The sequence below is a fragment of the Rana temporaria genome, chromosome 12, assembly GCF_905171775.1.
Source record: "Rana temporaria chromosome 12, aRanTem1.1, whole genome shotgun sequence".
Taxonomy (NCBI): Eukaryota; Metazoa; Chordata; class Amphibia; order Anura; family Ranidae; genus Rana; species Rana temporaria.
In genome coordinates this window covers 17,759,819-17,780,107 of record NC_053500.1, presented here as the reverse complement: position 1 = coordinate 17,780,107, position 20,289 = coordinate 17,759,819, and the positions used below count along the sequence as shown (strand labels likewise).

At 44.8% G+C, this 20,289-nt stretch overlaps 2 protein-coding genes across 2 annotated transcripts in view; both read left to right on the top strand.

The window, feature by feature from the left end:
- Positions 1-2,824, top strand: part of LOC120919538 (opioid growth factor receptor-like) — a 36,503-nt gene extending 33,679 nt beyond the window's left edge. Inside the window, exon 9 of the mRNA XM_040331742.1 lies at positions 2,677-2,824. Within this exon, the coding sequence (XP_040187676.1) occupies positions 2,677-2,719 (43 nt within the window). The 3' untranslated portion in view covers positions 2,720-2,824. The remainder of the gene's footprint in view (positions 1-2,676) is intronic.
- Positions 2,718-11,827, top strand: LOC120919537 (golgin subfamily A member 6-like protein 22). The gene is made up of 10 exons (XM_040331739.1): positions 2,718-4,053; positions 6,034-6,133; positions 6,541-6,620; positions 7,355-7,488; positions 9,254-9,322; positions 10,237-10,305; positions 10,465-10,536; positions 10,686-10,773; positions 11,162-11,228; positions 11,740-11,827. Exons 1-10 carry the CDS (start codon positions 2,854-2,856, stop codon positions 11,766-11,768), a joined length of 1,908 nt encoding a protein of 635 aa, XP_040187673.1. The 5' UTR covers positions 2,718-2,853; the 3' UTR covers positions 11,769-11,827.
- The last annotated feature ends 8,462 nt before the right edge of the window (positions 11,828-20,289 follow it).

Here is a 20,289-nt window from a genome sequence, read left to right as displayed (position 1 = left end):
AACATGTCGGAAGCCAATTTAAGGGAGTCGGAGGGAAGTCCAGTCATAACGTTGTCGATTGTGGATCGAAGCAGAAGTGTGAGAGGAGCTCTCTGATAACAAAGAGAAAAGAGATACACATATAGCGTTTTTTTAGCGTCGCAGAGCGAGAAAAGACAAATTAGTAGAGCGAGATTTACTAATTCTTATTAATATTCGAAAATTATAACAATGACTTCAAGAAAGATCATTGAGAAGCGCACCACGCGCACCACGCGCACCACCACCACCCCCACCACCCCCCATGTCACAGCCACGCGCACCACCACCACCCCCCATGTCACAGCCAACCAGAGCTTCAGGAATGCAGGGGCAGCTGTGCTCCGCAACCTGAAACCCAAAGCTAAAGAACCCGTAGTCTTCAAAGTGCTGACCCAAAAGAAGCAGCCGGTGAAGGTAAGATTAGTATTTTATTTATATTAGCAAATGTTTGATATCTATAGGGATTAGATGTATCATAATCCACACAGAGTGATAGATTTCAAGCATGTCTTTCTTTTAATGTTAATGATTGTGGCTTACAGCTAGTGACACCCCACAATTCACCATCTCAGAAAATCTGAATATTAACTGCTTGTAAATATGTTCTGTGTGAATGGGGGGAAAACAAATGATCTCAGGCTATATATTCCCTGCAGATTGAATGTATGACTGTGGAAAATACTGCATAATGGCCACTAGATGGCATTGGCTACTTATAGAAATAATATATATTCCTCAGCTCCATCTAGTGGCCACAATGAAGTATTTCTTTCTATTGACACATTTAAGCTGCACAGAATACAGACGCATCTCAGTAATTCCAATTCAAAAAGTGAAACTTATATATTATATATATATATATATATATATATATATATATATATATATATATATATATATATATACCGTATATACTCGAGTATAAGCCAACCCGAATATAAGCCGAGGCACCTAATTTTACCACAAAAAAATGGGAAAACGTATTGACTCGAGTATAAGCCTAGGGTGTCCATGTGCATGTCTCACTGTGTCCATGTGCATGCCTCACTGTGTCCATGCCTCACTGTGCCAATGCCTCACTGTGCCCATGACTAGACTGACGTTTAACATGGGAGTCTATGGAATGGGTGCCCGGCTTTGAAAAATCGGTGCTCTCTAGCCATAGGTCTCCCAGACAACAAACTTTGCACACTTGTAGAGGAGAAATGGAGCTACATGTGTGCCAAGTTCTGGGTCCAGGGGACCTACGGCCAGCCTGGTACCGGGTCCCCAAAATCACCGGAGAAATTATTTTTTTAACATAGGAGTCTTTGGAAGAGGTGCCCTGATTTGAAAAATCGGTGCTCCCTGGCTGTAGGTCCCCCGGACAACAAACACGTTTTAAAACACATTTTTTTTCTCAGTTTAGGCCGATACGTATTCTTTTGGTAAAAAAATCACAATAAGCGTATATTGATTGGTTTGCGCAAAAGTTATAGCGCCTACAAAATGGGATAGATTTATGGCATTTTTATTTTTATTTTATTTTTTACTAGTAATGGTGGCGATCTGCAATTTTTATTGTGACTGTGACATTGCTTCAGACACATCGGGAGACTTTTCACACTATTTTGGGACCATTGTCGTTTATACAGATAACACTAGGGTGCGATCAAGGGGTTAAATGTGTTACCTAGGGAGTGATTCTAACTGTGGGCGGGGAAGTTTCCTTATTGGATGATAGTCGCTCACACTGCGTTTTATGCTGTAAGGTAGGTACTCCAATGTGTGAGAGTACCACCTTTATAAAGAAGTGTGAGCGCTACTTCCAAGAATTGTCTGACTTCATGGTTACTACTCCCGCAGGATTGGATGTGTCAGTCAGCTGCCGCCGGAGTGATATATTTCCCCCTTGTGGATTATTTTGTCTATATTTCGCCAATATTTGGTCAAATATAAAACCGATAATTTAACTGCAAACTTAAAGGGGTTGTAAAGGTACAATTTTTTTTCCCTAAATAGCTTCCTTCCTTTACCTTGGTGCCGTCCTCCTTCACTTACCTCATCCTTCCATTTTGCTTTTAAATGTCCTTATTTCTTCTGAGAAATCCTCACTTCCTGTTCTTCTGTCTGTAACTCCACACAGTAATGCAAGGCTTTCTCCATGGTGTGGAGAGTCGTGCTTGCCCCCTCCCTTGAGGGAAAAGGGGGCGAGCAGGAGAGTCAGGACGCTCTCTACGTTGCAGATAGAGAAAGGAGCTGTGTGTTAGTGGGCGTCCTGACTCTCCTGTAGTCCAAGGGAGGGGGCGAGCGTGACACTCCACACCAGGGAGAAAGCCTTGCATTACTGTGTTGAGTTACAGACAGAAGAACAGGAAGTGAGGATTTCTCAGAAGAAATAAGGACATTTAAAAGCAAAATGGAAGGATGAGGTAAGTGAAGGAGGACTGCACTAAGGTAAAAGGAAGCTATTTAGAGAATTTATTTTACCTTTACAACCCCTTTAAATTCTTCTAAACTTGGCACTCGTCCATGGTTGGGGGGTTGATACTCAGGAAAGATTGAAGTCTATCGTTCAGCAGAACATCCAGAATAGTTTTATGAAAGTTGTAACTCATGTCTGTGTTTTATAAAAGAAGGATCTGAACTTATGTTTCCTATTTGTTTTATTTACAGGAAGTATCAGCAAGAGAAGAGCAATGGAAGAAGGAGAGGCTGAGCCTGGAGGCGGAATTGAAGGAGGAAAGGAGGACTGATCAAAAGAAGACAGAGGGTGAACTGGAATACCTTCAATTGAACATTAGGCATAATTGGCGGACAAACGACGAACAAAGGGAGAACGAATGGCATTATATGGATAAGAAAATGAAACATATGGATGGCAGACTGATAGATGTCCTGGAGCAACTAAGAATTGCTAGAGAGGACATGGGGGAACCAACAAAGAGGTTGGTAGAAAAACTGGACGAGATAGAACGCCAACTCCGCAAAGAACAGAAGGCGATTGAGTCCAGAATGGAAAAGAGAGAAAAAACCTGGAGGAATGAGAGGAAGGAGCTAGAAGAGAAATGTAGCAAAGACAAGAAGGAGTTGGAAGATAAACTGAAGATCGAAAGCCAAGAGAGAAAGGAACTTGCAAAGAATTTGAAGGCGATGAAAGACAAAATGTGGGGGTTGGACGAAAAATGGAATGAGGACAAGAAGCCAATAGAGAAAAAATTGGCAGAAATCAGTGTTAACGTGGACAACAACCGCAGGCACATGGATGAGAGTCTTTTGAAGATGGAGGAAATGTTGAAGAAGATTACGGGCCAAATCAAAATGTGCGAAAAGGAGATGAAATACCAAAAGGTCCATCTGAAAGACGAACAGAAGAATATGGAAGAAAAGATGAATGAAAAATACAACAATGAAAGGATGGAGATGGAAGAAAAATGGAACCACGAAAGAATGGCGATAGACGAGATATTGAAAGAGATTAAGGCCCAAATGGAAAATAATATCAAGGAGATGGAGGTCCAACAAAACAAGGCCCTAAAGGAGACAGAGGACCAATGTAAGAAGGTGGAAGGAAAACTGAATGAGATTGAGGGCCATCTGAAGCAAGAACGGGAGATGGAGGACCAAAGAAAGAAGGTCTTAGAAGAGATGGAGAGAAAATTAAGGGAGATGGAAGACAAACTGAAAGAGGCCGAGGACCAAGGAAGGAACGAACGCAAGGAGATGGATGGCAAACTGAAGATGATGGAGAAGAAATTAAAGAAGACTGAGGACCAGCTGGAAAAGGAAAGAAAGGAGATGGAAGACAATATGAAAAAGAGAGAAGACAAATGGGACCAGGACAGGAAGGAGATGGAAGTAAAATGGAACCAGGACAGGAAGGAGATGGAAGTAAAATGGAACCAGGACAGGAAGGAGATGGAAGTAAAATGGGACCAGGACAGGAAGGACATGGAAGTAAAATGGAACCAGGACAGGAAGGAGATGGAAGTAAAATGGAACCAGGACAGGAAGGAGATGGAAGGACAGATGAACAAAAAGATAGAGGCAATGGTAAGTATCGCTGGGATATCATTGAATATTTAGGGGATATTGCAGGAACATGGGAAAGTTTTAAGGATGTCTGATTTCTGTAACTTGGAGATAAAATCATAGGCCCGGATTCACAAAGCACTTACGCCGACGTATATCAAGATACGCCACGTAAGTGCAAATGTGCGCCGTCGTATCTGTGCGCCAGACCCACAAACTAAGATACGCCTAAAAATAGGCTTCATCCCGTCGACGTAACTTGCCTACACTGGCGTAGCGTGGGCGCATATTTAGGCTTGGCGCATGTGGCGCTCCCATTGATTTTCTATTCAAATATGCAAATGAGAAAAATACGGCGATTCACGAACGTACGTGCGCCCGACGCAGGCTACGCGATGTGTGCGTAAGTTGTACGTCCGGCGTAAAATTAAGCCCCATAAAGGAGGTGTAACTCAGCAGCAGACATGCAAAGGTCTGCACCAGGGAATACAAGCCGGCGTATTTTACGGAGTTTACGTTGGACGTGTGTGTGGCTGGGCGTAGGTTAAGTTCACGCCGTAGGCATTGATCCGGCGTAGTTTAGGCAGTTGTTTCGACGTGGTTGTGAGCATGCGCAGAGGGATGCGTCCACGTCCCCGGCGCATGCGCAGTTCGTGATACGTATCTGTCTGGCGCTCGGACCATCATTTGCATGGGGTCACGCCTCATTTGCATGGCTCACGCCCACTTCCACCTACGCCGACTTACGCCTTCGAAACCCAGCGCAGTTTTGGGAGCACTGGCTTTGTGAATTCCATGCTTGCCTCTCTGCTCTGCGGCGGCGTAGCGTATATTATTTGCGCTACGGCGGTGTAATGTGCGCCCGCTCTCTGTGAATCCGGGCCATAGATTATATCTAAATGCAAACCCCATGCAGATATAAAAGACACAAGTGAATGCAGATCTGAATTCATTAATACAGCCTTAGGGTTTAGGGGTCTAAGAATTGGCATCAGTCCCTGTACAGCATAGCTCAGACTAGGGAAGGGAGGAGAAGCATATGGAGCCAGTCATTTATGTCACAGAGTGACAGAGCTATGAGCAGCTCACCAGTCATCAGCTTCTTCATCATTGTTTGGTCTGGGGGAAGGACAAGACCTGTGAGTCCTACTGAACTACACCAGTGGGTATCCCCCCCTGCTAGGGAGGTCTGTGCTGTGTGGAAAAGCTGTGTAAACTGTAAGACTGGATGGGGGGCCTTTAAACATGGTGTTTTTCTAAAATTTTGTACAAATTAAATTTTTTACATTTGGTTACTTGCGGGTTCATTCACCGGAGGGATGATGGGTGACTGGAAGTTCATTGATCTCCCCCCAACACCCGCCATGACCACCCCAAGCCTGCTAGAAGAGCAGCAGAGCCTGGGATACATGGCGGGGGGGGGGGGGTCAGGTGGGAGAATGGTAGTCACCCTATTAACTTCCAGCAGAAAGCTGAGATGTGGCTAAAGGGGAAGGGGGGATATGTAGGCCCGTACTACTGCCAGTGTAAGTCTTACATAGGGGGCAGAAAAAGGGTTAAATCATGCTGTGTGCCACCGGCCTCCTTAATCTGCATTACATATCACACACTTTAAGGTACTAAATGGTTTGAGATTTCATTCAAGTTTAAGTTTATTTTCAGAAAAAATTAATCAGTACAATGTAATGAACATCAATTAAAATTATTACATTGTGGCATACAGTCAAAAACAACAAGGTACATTTAGTTCATTTCCTGCCCTTCCATTCCACATTGAAACAAAGTACCATTAGAACGTAAAAGAAATTGTGAATAACAAAAAAGAATAAATATATTGAAGAAAACAAAATCCAACCCAATTGTCCTCCCCAACCTCCAGAGATACTATAATCCGTATAATCCAATCCAGACCCATGAAATTTAAAAAAATATAATAGATTGTTTGTTTAGATCTATAAGGAGTGGTTTGAGATTTCATAAATTTTCTTCTTCTCCTTCCAGGTAAAAGAGATGAAGGCACAGGATGAGAAGGCGCAGGATGATGAGAAGGCACTGGCCGAGAAGGTGCGGGCCGAGGACAACGCCCTGCAGGAAACCACAGGTATGTAATAATACTCCGCAATATAAAACACTGCACATGGAAACGACTTCTTATTGCTCCATATATGTGAGTGCCATTAGATTGTTCCAGAAACAGCAACTAATGACTCATGGAAATTCATACATTATAATACAATACATCACAATACAATACAATACACAATACAATACATCACAATACAATACATCGCAATACAATACATCGCAATACAATACATCACAATACATCGCAATACAATACATCACAATACAATACATCACAATACAATACATCACAATTTACATCACAATTTACAATACATCACAATACAGTACATCACAATTTACAATACACAATATATTATTATAGATTATTTTCCTTATAGCGGTAGAACAATATCAACTAATAACAATATTCTTTGTTTCCAGCCAAGATGGTTTACAACCTGCAGAAAACGATCGATGCCATGGCCCAGGACTGCAATGCTCTAAAAACAGACCTAGCAAAGGTAAGAGTCATCAGTATACATTCAGTGGGATATAATGGGGTGATAGGATTAGTAGTCCTAGGATTGGGCACAGTAGGATATAATGGGGTGTTAGGATTAGTAGTCTTAGGATTGCGCACAGTGGGATATAATGGGGTGTTAGGATTAGTAGTTTTAGGATTGCACGCAGTGGCATATAATGGGGTGTTTAGGATTAGTAGTTTTAGGATTGGGCACAGTGGGATATAATGGGGTGTTAGGATTAGTAGTTTTAGGATTGCACGCAGTGGCATATAATGGGGTGTTTAGGATTAGTAGTTTTAGGATTGGGCACAGTGGGATATAATGGGGTGTTCGGATTAGTAGTTTTAGGATTGCATGCAGTGGGATATAATGGGGCGTTCGGATTAGTAGTTTTAGGATTGCCACAGTGGGTTATAATGGGGTGTTAAGATTAGTAGTTTTAGGATTGCCACAGTGGGTTATAATGGGGTGTTAGGATTAGTAGTTTTAGGATTGGCACAGTGGGATGATATAATGGGGTGTTCGAATTAGTAGTTTTAGGATTGGCACAGTGGGATGATATAATGGGGTGTTCGGATTAGTAGTTTTAGGATTGGCACAGTGGGTTATAATGGGGTGTTAGGATTAGTAGTATATTAGTATTAGTTCCTTAGTAGTTGGAGGGTATGAATGGCTTTGTATTTGTTCTTTATATAAAGTATTGTTTTATAATCATCTGTTTTATCTTTTAGCTGAATGCGGAGATGGCCCTTCTGAAAGAAAAGTGTGAGCCTTCTAATTTACAGATCGACAACATCATGGAGCCCAGAGCCCTGGCCACCAGGAGGAGGGAGAGCTCAGAAGATGACTCGGCGATGGACAGAGGGTAAGTAATGGCTAGATGGCTTCATCTTTTTTTGGTTTGGTATAAACCCAATTTAGGTGAAGTGTATTAGCTAGATTCAGATAGGTTTACGCCGGCGTATCAGTAGATACGCCGTCGTAACTCTGAATCTACGCCGTCGTAAATTTAAGCGTATTCTGGAAACCAGATACGCTTAAATTAGGCTAAGATACGAGCGGCGTAAGTCTCCTATGCCGTTGAATCTTAGGGTGCATATTTACGCTGGCCGCTAGGTGGCGCTTCCGTTGAGTTCGGCGTAGAATATGCAAATGACTAGATACGCCGATTCACGAACGTACGTGCGCCCGTCGCAATTAGTTACGCCGTTTACATTAGAGATACGCCGGCGTAATGATAAAGCTGCTGCCTAGGTGGCGCATCCCATGCAAGGTATGGACGTCGGAACAGGCCTATCTTTTTACGTTGTTTGCGTAAGTCGTACGCGAATCGGGCTTGGCGTTATTTACGTTCACATCGACACGGCGTACTTTGGAGCAATGTACACTGGGATATGTCCACGGACGGCGCATGCGCCGTTTGTTAAAAACGTCAATCACGTCGGGTCACCAGTCATTTACATAAAACACGCCCCCTGTTCCGCATTGGAATTAGGCGCGCTTAGGCCGGCCCATTTACACTACGCCGCCGTAACTTAGGAGGCAAGTGCTTTGTGAATACAGCACTTGCCTCTCTAACTTACGGCGGCGTAGCGTATATGCCATACGCTACGCCTGCCTAACGTTGCGCCCGCCTACGTGAATCTGGCTATAAGTGTACATCGAATGTTATGTCTGAATTTCAGAAGAGAAGGCAGATGGGAGCCAGGCTTTCTGGTGGAGACTCATATTGATAGATTATTGGGTCCATCATTTTAGGGGCATCCTGGAAAGTCACTGGGGTAGATTCACGTTGTTCGGCATTTCTTTGTGCGGGCGTAACGTATCCTATTTATATTACGCCTCCGCAACTTTTACAGGCAAGTGCCGTATTCTTAAAAGAAAGTTGTGGCGGCGTAGCGTAAATAGGCCGGCGTAAGCTCGCCTAATTCAAATAGTGAAGAGGTGGGCGTGTGTTATGTAAATTAGGCTTGACCCGACGTGATTGACATTTTTCCCGAACGGCGCATGCGCCGTCCGTGGAATTTCCCAGTGTGCATTGCTCCAAAGTACGCCGCAAGGACGTCATTGGTTTAGACGTGAACGTAAATGACGTCCAGCCCCATTCACAGATGAATTACGCGAACGATGTAAAAAAAAAAAAATTTGACGTGGAAAAAACGGCCATACTTAACATTGGTACACCACCATATAGCAGGGGTAACTATACGCCGGGAAAAGCCTAACGTAAACGGCGTAAATGTACTTCGTCGGCCGGGCGTACGTTCGTGAATTCGCGTATCTTGCTGATTTACATATTTCGTAAATCAGCATACACGCCCCTAGCGGTCAGCGGAAAAATGCAGTTACGATCCGACGGCGTAAGAGACTTACGCCGGTCGGATCTAATAGAAATCTATGCGTAACTGATTCTATGAATCAGGCGCATAGATACGACCGGCCAGACTCAGAGATACGACGGCGTATCTGGAGATACGCCGTCGTATCTTGTCTGTGAATCTACCCCACTGAGGTTATGTTCCGGCACCAACATTCAGAAAACACTTTACAATGGAAGAAATTTGTAGAAAAATGTATTTGTATCATCATAACAATGCAATGAAATAACCACCAATTGTTTTCTCTTCTAGGTCTACGACGGTCTCTTATATCACATGTAAATGCTGCGGCCACGTACTGCCCCAGAAACTACCTGTCAAGTAAGTATATTCTATCCTATTGTATTCTTCACATGTGTGTACCTAGACACCACCGTGCTCATGGGGACCCTGATGTAAGGGGGTGTTCTGAGGGGGCCCTGATGTAAGGGGGCTCTGAAGGGGACCCTGATGTAAGGGGGCTCTGATGGGAACCCTGATCTAAGGGGGGCTCTGATGGGGACCCTGATGTTAGGGGACTCTGATGGGCCCAGATGTAAGGGAGGACTCTGATGGGGATCCTGATGTAAGGGGGACTCTGATGGGACCCTGATGTAAGGGGGCTCTGATGGGGACCCTACTATAGGGGGCTTTAAAGGGTACCATGATATAGGGGGGCTCTGATAGCTACCCGAATGTAAGGAGGGACTCTGATGGAGACTCTTATGTAAGGATGGGTGCTGATTGGGACCCTAGTGTAAGGGGGGCTCTGATGGGGACCCTAATGTAAAGGGGGGCTCTGAAGGGGACCCTGATATAAGAGGGGCTCTGATGGGGATCCTAATATAAGGGGGGGGGCTCTGATGCTGACTCTGATGTAAAGGGGGGCTCTGAAGGGGACCCTGATATAAGAGGGGCTCTGATGGGGATCCTAATATAATGGGGGGCTCTGATGCTGACTCTGATGTAAAGGGGGGCTCTGAAGGGGACCCTGATATAAGAGGGGCTCTGATGGGGATCCTAATATAAGGGGGGGCTCTGATGCTGACTCTGATGTAAAGGGGGGCTCTGAAGGGGACCCTGATATAAGAGGGGCTCTGATGGGGATCCTAATGTAAGGGGGGCTCTGATGAGGACTCTGAAGTAACGAGGAACCCTGATGTAAGGGGGGACCCTGATGTAGTGTTGAGTAGAAAGATTTATTAGTATCATTATAGTAAAGCAATGAAATAACCTCCAACTGTTTTATCCTCTAGGACCACCGAACTCTATAATTTGCTGTGCCCTGCCTGCCGCCTCCTACTGCAGAAGCCAAGCTCCGACCAGTAAGTATATTCCTATGATAGAAAGATGTTTCTTATTGTATTCCTCACATGCGTGTCCTGGACACGACAGCGCTGGGGACATGAGAACATCCCATTATATCATTACATTTATTATTGGATTGTTCAATCTTGTACTGACTTTGTTTTCTTCTTTAACAGACAGCCAACCCCAAAGCCTCCTGCAGAACCAAAGAAGCCAGCAATTGGGGGTCTCCGCAGAAATCTCCAATGGTAAGTATGGGGAAACAAAGGGTTAAAGGGGAGGGAAAAATGGATAGGAGAGCAGATCATGCATGCTCAGATATTTATCACTGGGAATGGGATCAGCTGGGATAAAGTACTAGAATGACATCTAATCTCATATCTCCTTTTCTTATCAGTATAAAGCAGGAGACCAGCCAAGGAACTGCCGCGAAGACGACAAACAAGACTAAGTCATCAATGGCCTCATATCGGAAGACAATAAAGGTAAGTACTCTAAAGGATGAAGGACAATAGGGTGGTCACTATAATGAATGAGTGGTTAGATCGGTGACTGCTCATGACTGGGGTCCCAGGTTTGCAGCTCCAACCATATTAGACATGTGCACTGCCGAAAAATGTGTTCGTTTTCGTTTTTTCCTATATTCAAAAATTCGATAATTGGTTATTCGAAAATCCGAAAATAACATATTTCCGAATTAACGAATTTGGAACTAAACGAGTTGCACATGTCTAAACCATAGTTGGAGACATCAAATTTCCTAGGTCCCACTCTATACAGTGCCACCACGTCCCCTCCACCTGATGTCTTTATATTAGTATTATGTGTAGAAATTTCTGTATTTAATCATTTTTATCTATTTTTCTCCACCAGCCAGCCATTGTTGCTCCCATAATCCCCAGCAGAAGAGAACGATTACTAGACATGTATCCCACCAAAGGTAAGTAACCGTCTATAAACCTCATTTGTGTTTAGATAGTAAAGGGAAGAAGGTGATAAGTCACCCTGCTGATCTCATGATGTACCAAGGCCCATTCCAACAACCCCCCCCCCCCATTAGATGACAGAAAACCCACCCAGACAATATCTTCCACCCCCTCATTCCATCTCTGGAACCCCCACTTTTACACATCCCACTAAAGTCTATCAGATGAGGAGTCCGCCATGACACTGAATCCCATTTCATCCATAGACCTGACATGACCTTCTCCTGAAATATAGTCCTCATGTCCTCTCCTCTTATTCTTCATCCACAATATCAATGGAGAGTCTCCTATAATATGGAAGTCATACTAACCATGGAGTAGATCAGTATGTGTGATACACTCAACCCTCACTTATCACCTCTTCCCCCAATCATAATCCCAAAGTGTGTGCCAAAATGTGCTCTATAAACGATTTCCTTCTATAGTGTGATTTATTTGTATCTCTCTCTTTGTTTTTTCCCTCAGGAAAGCTGAATCTCGTAACTCGGAGATAATCCAAAGGAGACTGTCCAAAAATCTAAAGAAGAATGGATTATGATTTACTATTGCACTCCCAGTCATGTCTCTCACATTGGGATTAGGGGGTTAGGGTTGGGGTTAGAGTTTAGGGTTAATGTTGGGGACACTGGGTTGGGATTAGGGGGTTAGTTTTGGGGTTAGAGGTTAGGGTTAATGTTGGGGGTCACAGGGTTGGGATTGGGGGGTTAGGGTTGGGGTTAGGGTTAATGTTGGGGGTCACGGGGTTGGGATTAGGTTTGGGGTTAGGGTTAATGTTGGGGGTCACAGGGTTGGGATTAGGGGGTTGGGGTTAGAGGTTAGGACAAGGGTGGCTGTTAAAGGTTAAGATAAGGGTTAGGGAGTTGGGGTTGGTTAGGGGTTTAGGGAGTTGGCATTAGGGATTATGGTTAATTTTAGGGTGCTAGAGTTAGGTGTTGGGCTAGGAGTTAGGGGTTTAGGGATACACCAGCTTTCAAAGGGGTCAGGAAGGATTTTTTTCCCTATTTGAGTACATTAGACCATGCTTTAATAGTTTGTTTTGCCTTCCTCTGAATCAGAACCATAGATAGCTGATTCAGGAAGTATTTGATCGCCCTGGAGGGTTAGGATTAAGGGTTAGAGTTAGGGATTAAAGTTTGGGTTAAAGTTGAGCATTAAGGTTAGGGCCATGGGTTAAGGTTTGGATTAGGGTAGACACGTGCAGAACCGATACATTTGTTTAGCTTTGTATCGGATAGATTCGTCATATTACTCATTTATTTTTGTTGTTTAGTTTAGTTTAGTTTACTCATTATCTAACAAATTTAAACATTTTCGTAACAATCCGAAATCTGTGTGAAGAGTAGCTGGTTGTTAAGGAGTGGGACGGGAAGCCGGCCGCCGCGTTCTTAACACCCAATGACTCATCAGCTGTTAGCACGTTTAACAGCTGAAATGTAAACAAAAGAATGCCGGCAATAAAAAATACAATTTTATTTTATTTTATTTTTAAATGGCATGGTGTCCCCCCAAAGATCACACCAGACCCTTATCTGAGCATGCGGCCCAGCAGGCCAGGAAAGGGGGGGATGGGCGAGTGCCCCCTGCTCCTGAACTATCTATATATATAGCAGGCCACGTGCCTTCAACATAGGGGGATGCTTTGGGGCAGGGGGGCTCCCCCCAAAGCACCTTGACCCCATTTTTATGGGGACAATGGCCACTTCCCTACAACCCTGGCCCGGTGGTTGTGGTGGTGCGGGGGTAACTTATCAGAATCTGGAAACCCCTTTATCAAGGAGGCCTCCAGATTCCCGCCACTCCTTATGTGAACGATTATGGGGTGCTATAGACCCCATATTCATTCATATGGGGGGGGAGGGATCTGGGGGATGGGGGACCCTTGTTAAAGGGGGCTTCCAGATTCTGATAAGTCACCCCCCCGCACCCCCACAACCACCAGGTCAGGATTGTGGAGAAGAGGCCATTGTCTCCATCAACATGAGGACTAGGTGCTTTTGGGGAAGGGGGAGCCCCTCTGCCCCAAAGCACACCCCCATGTTTAGGTCATGTGGCCTGCTCTAGTTCAAAAGCAGAGGGGCATTCGCCCATCCTCCCCTTTCCTGACCTACTGTGCTGTAAGCTCGGATAAGGGTCTGGTATGACTTTTGAGGGGACCCTGTGCCATTTAAAAGAAATCCATTTGGCTGAAGGGCCTGGAATGGATAGGGGGATAGACCCCCACGCTGTTTTTTTCTATTGCCAGCATTCTTTTGTTTACATTTCAGCTGTCACCGGGGAAATGTGCTGATAGCTGATGAGTCATTGATTGTTAGGGACGCGGCGGCCGGCTTCCTGTCCCACTCCTTAACAACCAGCTATTCTTCACACAAAACTGGAATTATTTAAAAAATTCGGAATTTGTTAGAGAAGGAATAAACATAACAAAACTTAACACATTTCCACGAATCTCTGAATAATAAAAATATTGGTCCAAATTTATATTTGGACATAATTGCACATGTCTAGTTAGGTTAACCCTAACTCCAACCCTGACTCCAGCACCCTATTCCCTAACCCTAACTCTAACCATAACACAGCTGGGAGAGGAATTTGTGGATTGCAGGAGACTGTCTTGGAAGGGAACATTCTTATTGTGGGGACATGGCGTGATGGGAATCATGTTCTGCACTGAGATCTGGAGCATGGTGGGTCCCACTTTGAGCCTCATGTTGGGCCCTTATTTTGGGTACCGGCCTTTAAGGGGGTCAGGAAGGAATTTTTTCCCTATTGGAGCACATTAGACCATGCTTTAATAGGGTTTTTCGCCTTTCTCTGAATCAGAACCATAGATAGCTGATTCAGGGAGTATCCGATCGTCCTGGAGGGTTAGGATTAAGGGTTAGAGTTCGGAATTAGGGTTTGGGTTAAAGTTAGGCCCTAGGGTCATGGGTTAGGGCCATGGGTGAGGATTATGTCCTTCACCGAGATCTGGAGCATGGTGGGTCCAACTTTAAAGCCTAATTTTGGGCCTCATGTTGGGCACCAGCCTTCCAGGGGGTCAGGAAGGAATTTTTTCCCTATTGGAGCACATTAGACCATGCTTTAATAGGGTTTTTCGCCTTCCTCTGAATCAGAGCCATAGATAGCTGATTCAGGAAGTATTCGATCGTCCTGGAGGGTTAGGATTAAGGGTTAGAGTTAGGGATTAAAGTTTGGGTTAAAGTTAGGGCCATGGGTTAGGGTTAAGGTTTGGATTAGGGTAGACATGTACAGAACCGATACATTTGTTTAGCTTTGTATCGGATAGATTCGTCATATTACTAATTTAGATGTGTTGTTTAGTTTAGTTTATTCATTTTCTAACACATTCTGTGTTAAGAGTAGCTGGTTGTGGTTGTTAAGGAGTGGGACGGGTTGGGGTTAGAGTTTAGGGTTAATGTTGGGGACACTGGGTTGGGATTAGGGGGTTAGGGTTGGGGTTAGAGGTTAGGGTTAATGTTGGGGGTCACGGAGTTGAGATTAGGGGGTTAGGGTTGGGGTTAGAGGTTAGGGTTAATGTTGGGGACACTGGGTTGGGATTAGGGGGTTAGGGTTGGGGTTAGAGGTTAGGGTTAATGTTGGGGGTCACAGGGTTGGCATTAGGGGGTTAGGTTTGGGGTTAGAGTTTAGGGTTAATGTTGGGGACACTGGGTTGGGATTAGGGGGTTAGGGTTGGGGTTAGAGGTTAGGGTTAATGTTGGGGGTCACGGAGTTGAGATTAGGGGGTTAGGGTTGGGGTTAGAGGTTAGGGTTAATGTTGGGGACACTGGGTTGGGATTAGGGGGTTAGGGTTGGGGTTAGAGGTTAGGGTTAATGTTGGGGGTCACAGGGTTGGCATTAGGGGGTTAGGTTTGGGGTTAGAGGTTAGGGTTAATGTTGGGGGTCACGGGGTTGGGATTGGGGGGTTAGGGTTGGGGTTAGGGTTAATGTTGGGGGTCACGGGGTTGGGATTAGGGTTGGGGTTAATGTTGGGGGTCACGGGGTTGGGATTAGGGGGTTAGGGTTAATGTTGGGGGTCACGGGGTTGGGATTAGGGTTGGGGTTAGGGTTAATGTTGGGGACACTGGGTTGGGATTAGGGGGTTGGGGTTAGAGGTTAGGGTTAATGTTGGGGGTCACGGGGTTGAGATTAGGGGTTAGGGTTGGGGTTAGAGGTTAGGGTTAATGTTGGGGACACTGGGTTGGGATTAGGGGGTTAGGGTTGGGGTTAGAGGTTAGGGTTAATGTTGGGGGTCATGGGGTTGGGGTTAGGTTTGGGGTTAGAGGTTAGGGTTAATGTTGGGGGTCACGGGGTTGGGATTAGGGTTGGGGTTAGGGTTAATGTTGGGGGTCACGGGGTTGGGATTAGGGGGTTGGGGTTGGGGTTAGGGTTAATGTTGAGGGTCACGGGGTTGGGATTAGGGTTGGGGTTAATGTTGGGGGTCACGGGGTTGGGATTAGGGGGTTAGGGTTAGGGTTAATGTTGGGGGTCACGGGGGTTGGGATTAGGGTTGGGGTTAGGGTTAATGTTGGGGGTCACGGGGTTGGGATTAGGGGGTTGGGGTTAGAGTTTAGGACAAGGGTTGCTGTTAAAGGTTAGGATAAGGGTTAGGGAGTTGGGGTTGGTTAGGGGTTTAGGGAGTTGGTATTAGGGATTATGGTTAATTTTAGGGTGCTAGAGTTAGGTGTTGGGCTAGGAGTTGGAGGTTTAGGGATACAACAGCTTTCAAGGGGGTCAGGAAGGAATTTTTCCCTATTTGAGTACATTAGACCATGCTTTAATAGGGTTTTTTGCCTTTCTCTGAATCAGAACCATAGATAGCTGATTCAGGAAGTATTCGATCGTCCTGGAGGGTTAGGATTAAGGGTTAGAGTTAGGGATTAAAGTTTGGGTTAAAGTTGAGCATTAAGGTTAGAGCCATGGGTTAAGGTTTGGATTAGGGTAGACACGTGCAGAACTGGTACATTTGTTTAGCTTTGTATCGGATAGATTCGTCATATTACTAATTTAGATGTGTTGTTTAGTTTAGTTTATTCATTTTCTAACAAATTCTGTGTTAAGAGTAGCTGGTTGTGGTTGTTAAGGAGTGGGACGGGTTGGGGTTAGAGTTTAGGGTTAATGTTGGGGACACTGGGTTGGGATTAGGGGGTTAGGGTTGGGGTTAGAGGTCAGGGTTAATGTTGGGGACACTGGGTTGGGATTAGGGGGTTAGGGTTGGGGTTAGAGGTTAGGGTTAATGTTGGGGGTCACGGGGTTGGGATTAGGGGGTAAGGTTTGGGGTTAGAGGTTAGGGTTAATGTTGGGGGTCACGGGGTTGGGATTGGGGGGTTAGGGTTGGGGTTAGGGTTAATGTTGGGGGTCACGGGATTGAGATTAGGGTTGGGGTTAATGTTGGGGGTCACGGGGTTGGGATTAGGGGGTTGGGGTTAGGGTTAATGTTGGGGGTCACGGGGTTGGGATTAGGGTTGGGGTTAGGGTTAATGTTGGGGGTCACGGGGTTGCGATTAGGGGGTTGGGGTTAGAGGTTAGGACAAGGGTTGCTGTTAAAGGTTAAGATAAGGGTTAGGGAGTTGGGGTTGGTTAGGGGTTTAGGGAGTTGGTATTAGGGATTATGGTTAATTTTAGGGTGCTAGAGTTAGGTGTTGGGCTAGGAGTTGGAGGTTTAGGGATACAACAGCTTTCAAGGGGGTCAGGAAGGAATTTTTTCCCTATTTGAGTACATTAGACCATGCTTTAATAGTTTGTTTTGCCTTCCTCTGAATCAGAACCATAGATAGCTGATTCAGGAAGTATTTGATCGCCCTGGAGGGTTAGGATTAAGGGTTAGAGTTAGGGATTAAAGTTTGGGTTAAAGTTGAGCATTAAGGTTAGGGCCATGGGTTAAGGTTTGGATTAGGGTAGACACGTGCAGAACCGATACATTTGTTTAGCTTTGTATCGGATAGATTCGTCATATTACTCATTTATTTTTGTTGTTTAGTTTAGTTTAGTTTACTCATTATCTAACAAATTTAAACATTTTCGTAACAATCCGAAATCTGTGTGAAGAGTAGCTGGTTGTTAAGGAGTGGGACGGGAAGCCGGCCGCCGCGTTCTTAACACCCAATGACTCATCAGCTGTTAGCACGTTTAACAGCTGAAATGTAAACAAAAGAATGCCGGCAATAAAAAATACAATTTTTTTAATTTTTTTTTTTAATGGCATGGTGTCCCCCCAAAGATCACACCAGACCCTTATCTGAGCATGCGGCCCAGCAGGCCAGGAAAGGGGGGGATGGGTGAGTGCCCCCTGCTCCTGAACTATATATATATATAGCAGGCCACGTGCCTTTAACATAGGGGGATGCTTTGGGGCAGGGGGGCTCCCCCCAAAGCACCTTGACCCCATTTTTATGGGGACAATGGTCACTTCCCTACAACCCTGGCCCGGTGGTTGTGGTGGTGCGGGGGTAACTAATCAGAATCTGGAAAGCCCTTTACCAAGGAGGCCTCCAGATTCCCGCCACTCCTTATGTGAACGATTATGGGGTTCTATAGACCCCATATTCATTCATATGGGGGGGAGGGATCTGGGGGATGGGGACCCTTGTTAAAGGGGGCTTCCAGATTCTGATAAGTCACCCCCCGCACCCCCACAACCACCAGGTCAGGATTGTGGAGAAGAGGCCATTGTCTCCATCAACATGAGGACTAGGTGCTTTTGGGGAAGGGGGAGCCCCTCTGCCCCAAAGCACACCCCCATGTTTAGGTCATGTGGCCTGCTCTAGTTCAAAAGCAGAGGGGCATTCGCCCATCCTCCCCTTTCCTGACCTACTGTGCTGTAAGCTCGGATAAGGGTCTGGTATGACTTTTGAGGGGACCCTGTGCCATTTAAAAGAAATCCATTTGGCTGAAGGGCCTGGAATGGATAGGGGGATAGACCCCCACGCTGTTTTTTTCTATTGCCAGCATTCTTTTGTTTACATTTCAGCTGTCACCGGGGAAATGTGCTGATAGCTGATGAGTCATTGATTGTTAGGGACGCGGCGGCCGGCTTCCTGTCCCACTCCTTAACAACCAGCTATTCTTCACACAAAACTGGAATTATTTAAAAAATTCGGAATTTGTTAGAGAAGGAATAAACATAACAAAACTTAACACATTTCCACGAATCTCTGAATAATAAGAATATTGGTCCAAATTTATATTTGGACATAATTGCACATGTCTAGTTAGGTTAACCCTAACTCCAACCCTGACTCCAGCACCCTATTCCCTAACCCTAACTCTAACCATAACACAGCTGGGAGAGGAATTTGTGGATTGCAGGAGACTGTCTTGGAAGGGAACATTCTTATTGTGGGGACATGGCGTGATGGGAATCATGTTCTGCACTGAGATCTGGAGCATGGTGGGTCCCACTTTGAGCCTCATGTTGGGCCCTTTTTTTGGGTACCGGCCTTTAAGGGGGTCAGGAAGGAATTTTTTCCCTATTGGAGCACATTAGACCATGCTTTAATAGGGTTTTTCGCCTTCCTCTGAATCAGAACCATAGATAGCTGATTCAGGGAGTATCCGATCGTCCTGGAGGGTTAGGATTAAGGGTTAGAGTTTGGAATTAGGGTTTGGGTTAAAGTTAGGCCCTAGGGTCATGGGTTAGGGCCATGGGTGAGGATTATGTCCTTCACCGAGATCTGGAGCATGGTGGGTCCAACTTTAAAGCCTCATGTTGGGCCTCATGTTGGGCACCAGCCTTCCAGGGGGTCAGGAAGGAATTTTTTCCCTATTGGAGCACATTAGACCATGCTTTAACCTGCCTGGCGGTGTTCCCGAGACTGACTCGGGGTTAGATTTTCCTGCTACGATTGGTAACCCCGAGTCAGACTTGGGCTCGCCTCGCTAGATCCACAGGCACTTTTTACTTACCTTGTCCCTGGATCCAGCGATGCCACCGCGCTGTGTGAGCGAGCGGGACCTCGCTCGATTCACATAGTGCCTCCGTGTGACGCCGATCTCCGTTCCCTGCGACGTTACGACGCACGGGGACGGAGAACGGCGCCAAATTCAAAAACGTAAACAAACACCTTACATACAGTATACTGTAATCTTATAGATTACAGTACTGTATGTAAAAAAAACACACCCCCCCTGTCCCTAGTGGTCTGTCCTGTGTCATGCATGTCATTTTATATAATAAAAACGTTTCTTTCTCCCTGCAAACTGTAGATTGTCCATAGCAACCAAAAGTGTCCCTTTATGTCAAAAATAGTTTTAGATCAGCTAAAAAACAGCGATAATAAATTATAATCACTTGCAGAATTGTGCGATAGAGATTTGTGGGGAAATTCGTCATAAAAAAAAAAAATAATGACAGCAACAATTCTGCAACTGAGCAAATTTCAGTGATTTTAATTTGATTACATTATTGAATAATTTTTATTATAATTATATTATTATTTGTTATAATTATTTATAATTATTTATTATATTATAATTTATAATTTTGTTTTTAAAAAAATGTCATACCCGGGATGCCTATTAGAATCTTGTTTGGTCAGATTTAAGTGAGTTATTTCTAAAAATTACAGACCTACAATATAAAACGCCAAATTTCCTTGCAAATAATGGTACCGCTTTCAGCATGTTTTTTCTGAAAGAATCATACCGCCAGGGAGGTTAATAGGGTTTTTCGCCTTCCTCTGAATCAGAACCATAGATAGCTGATTCAGGAAGTATTCGATCGTCCTGGAGGGTTAGGATTAAGGGTTAGAGTTAGGGATTAAAGTTTGGGTTAAAGTTAGGGCCATGGGTTAGGGTTAAGGTTTGGATTAGGGTAGACATGTACAGAACCGATACATTTGTTTAGCTTTGTATCGGATAGATTCGTCATATTACTAATTTAGATGTGTTGTTTAGTTTAGTTTATTCATTTTCTAACAAATTCTGTGTTAAGAGTAGCTGGTTGTGGTTGTTAAGGAGTGGGGCGGGAAGCCGGCCGCCACGTTATTAACAACCGATGACTGATCAGCTGTCAGCATG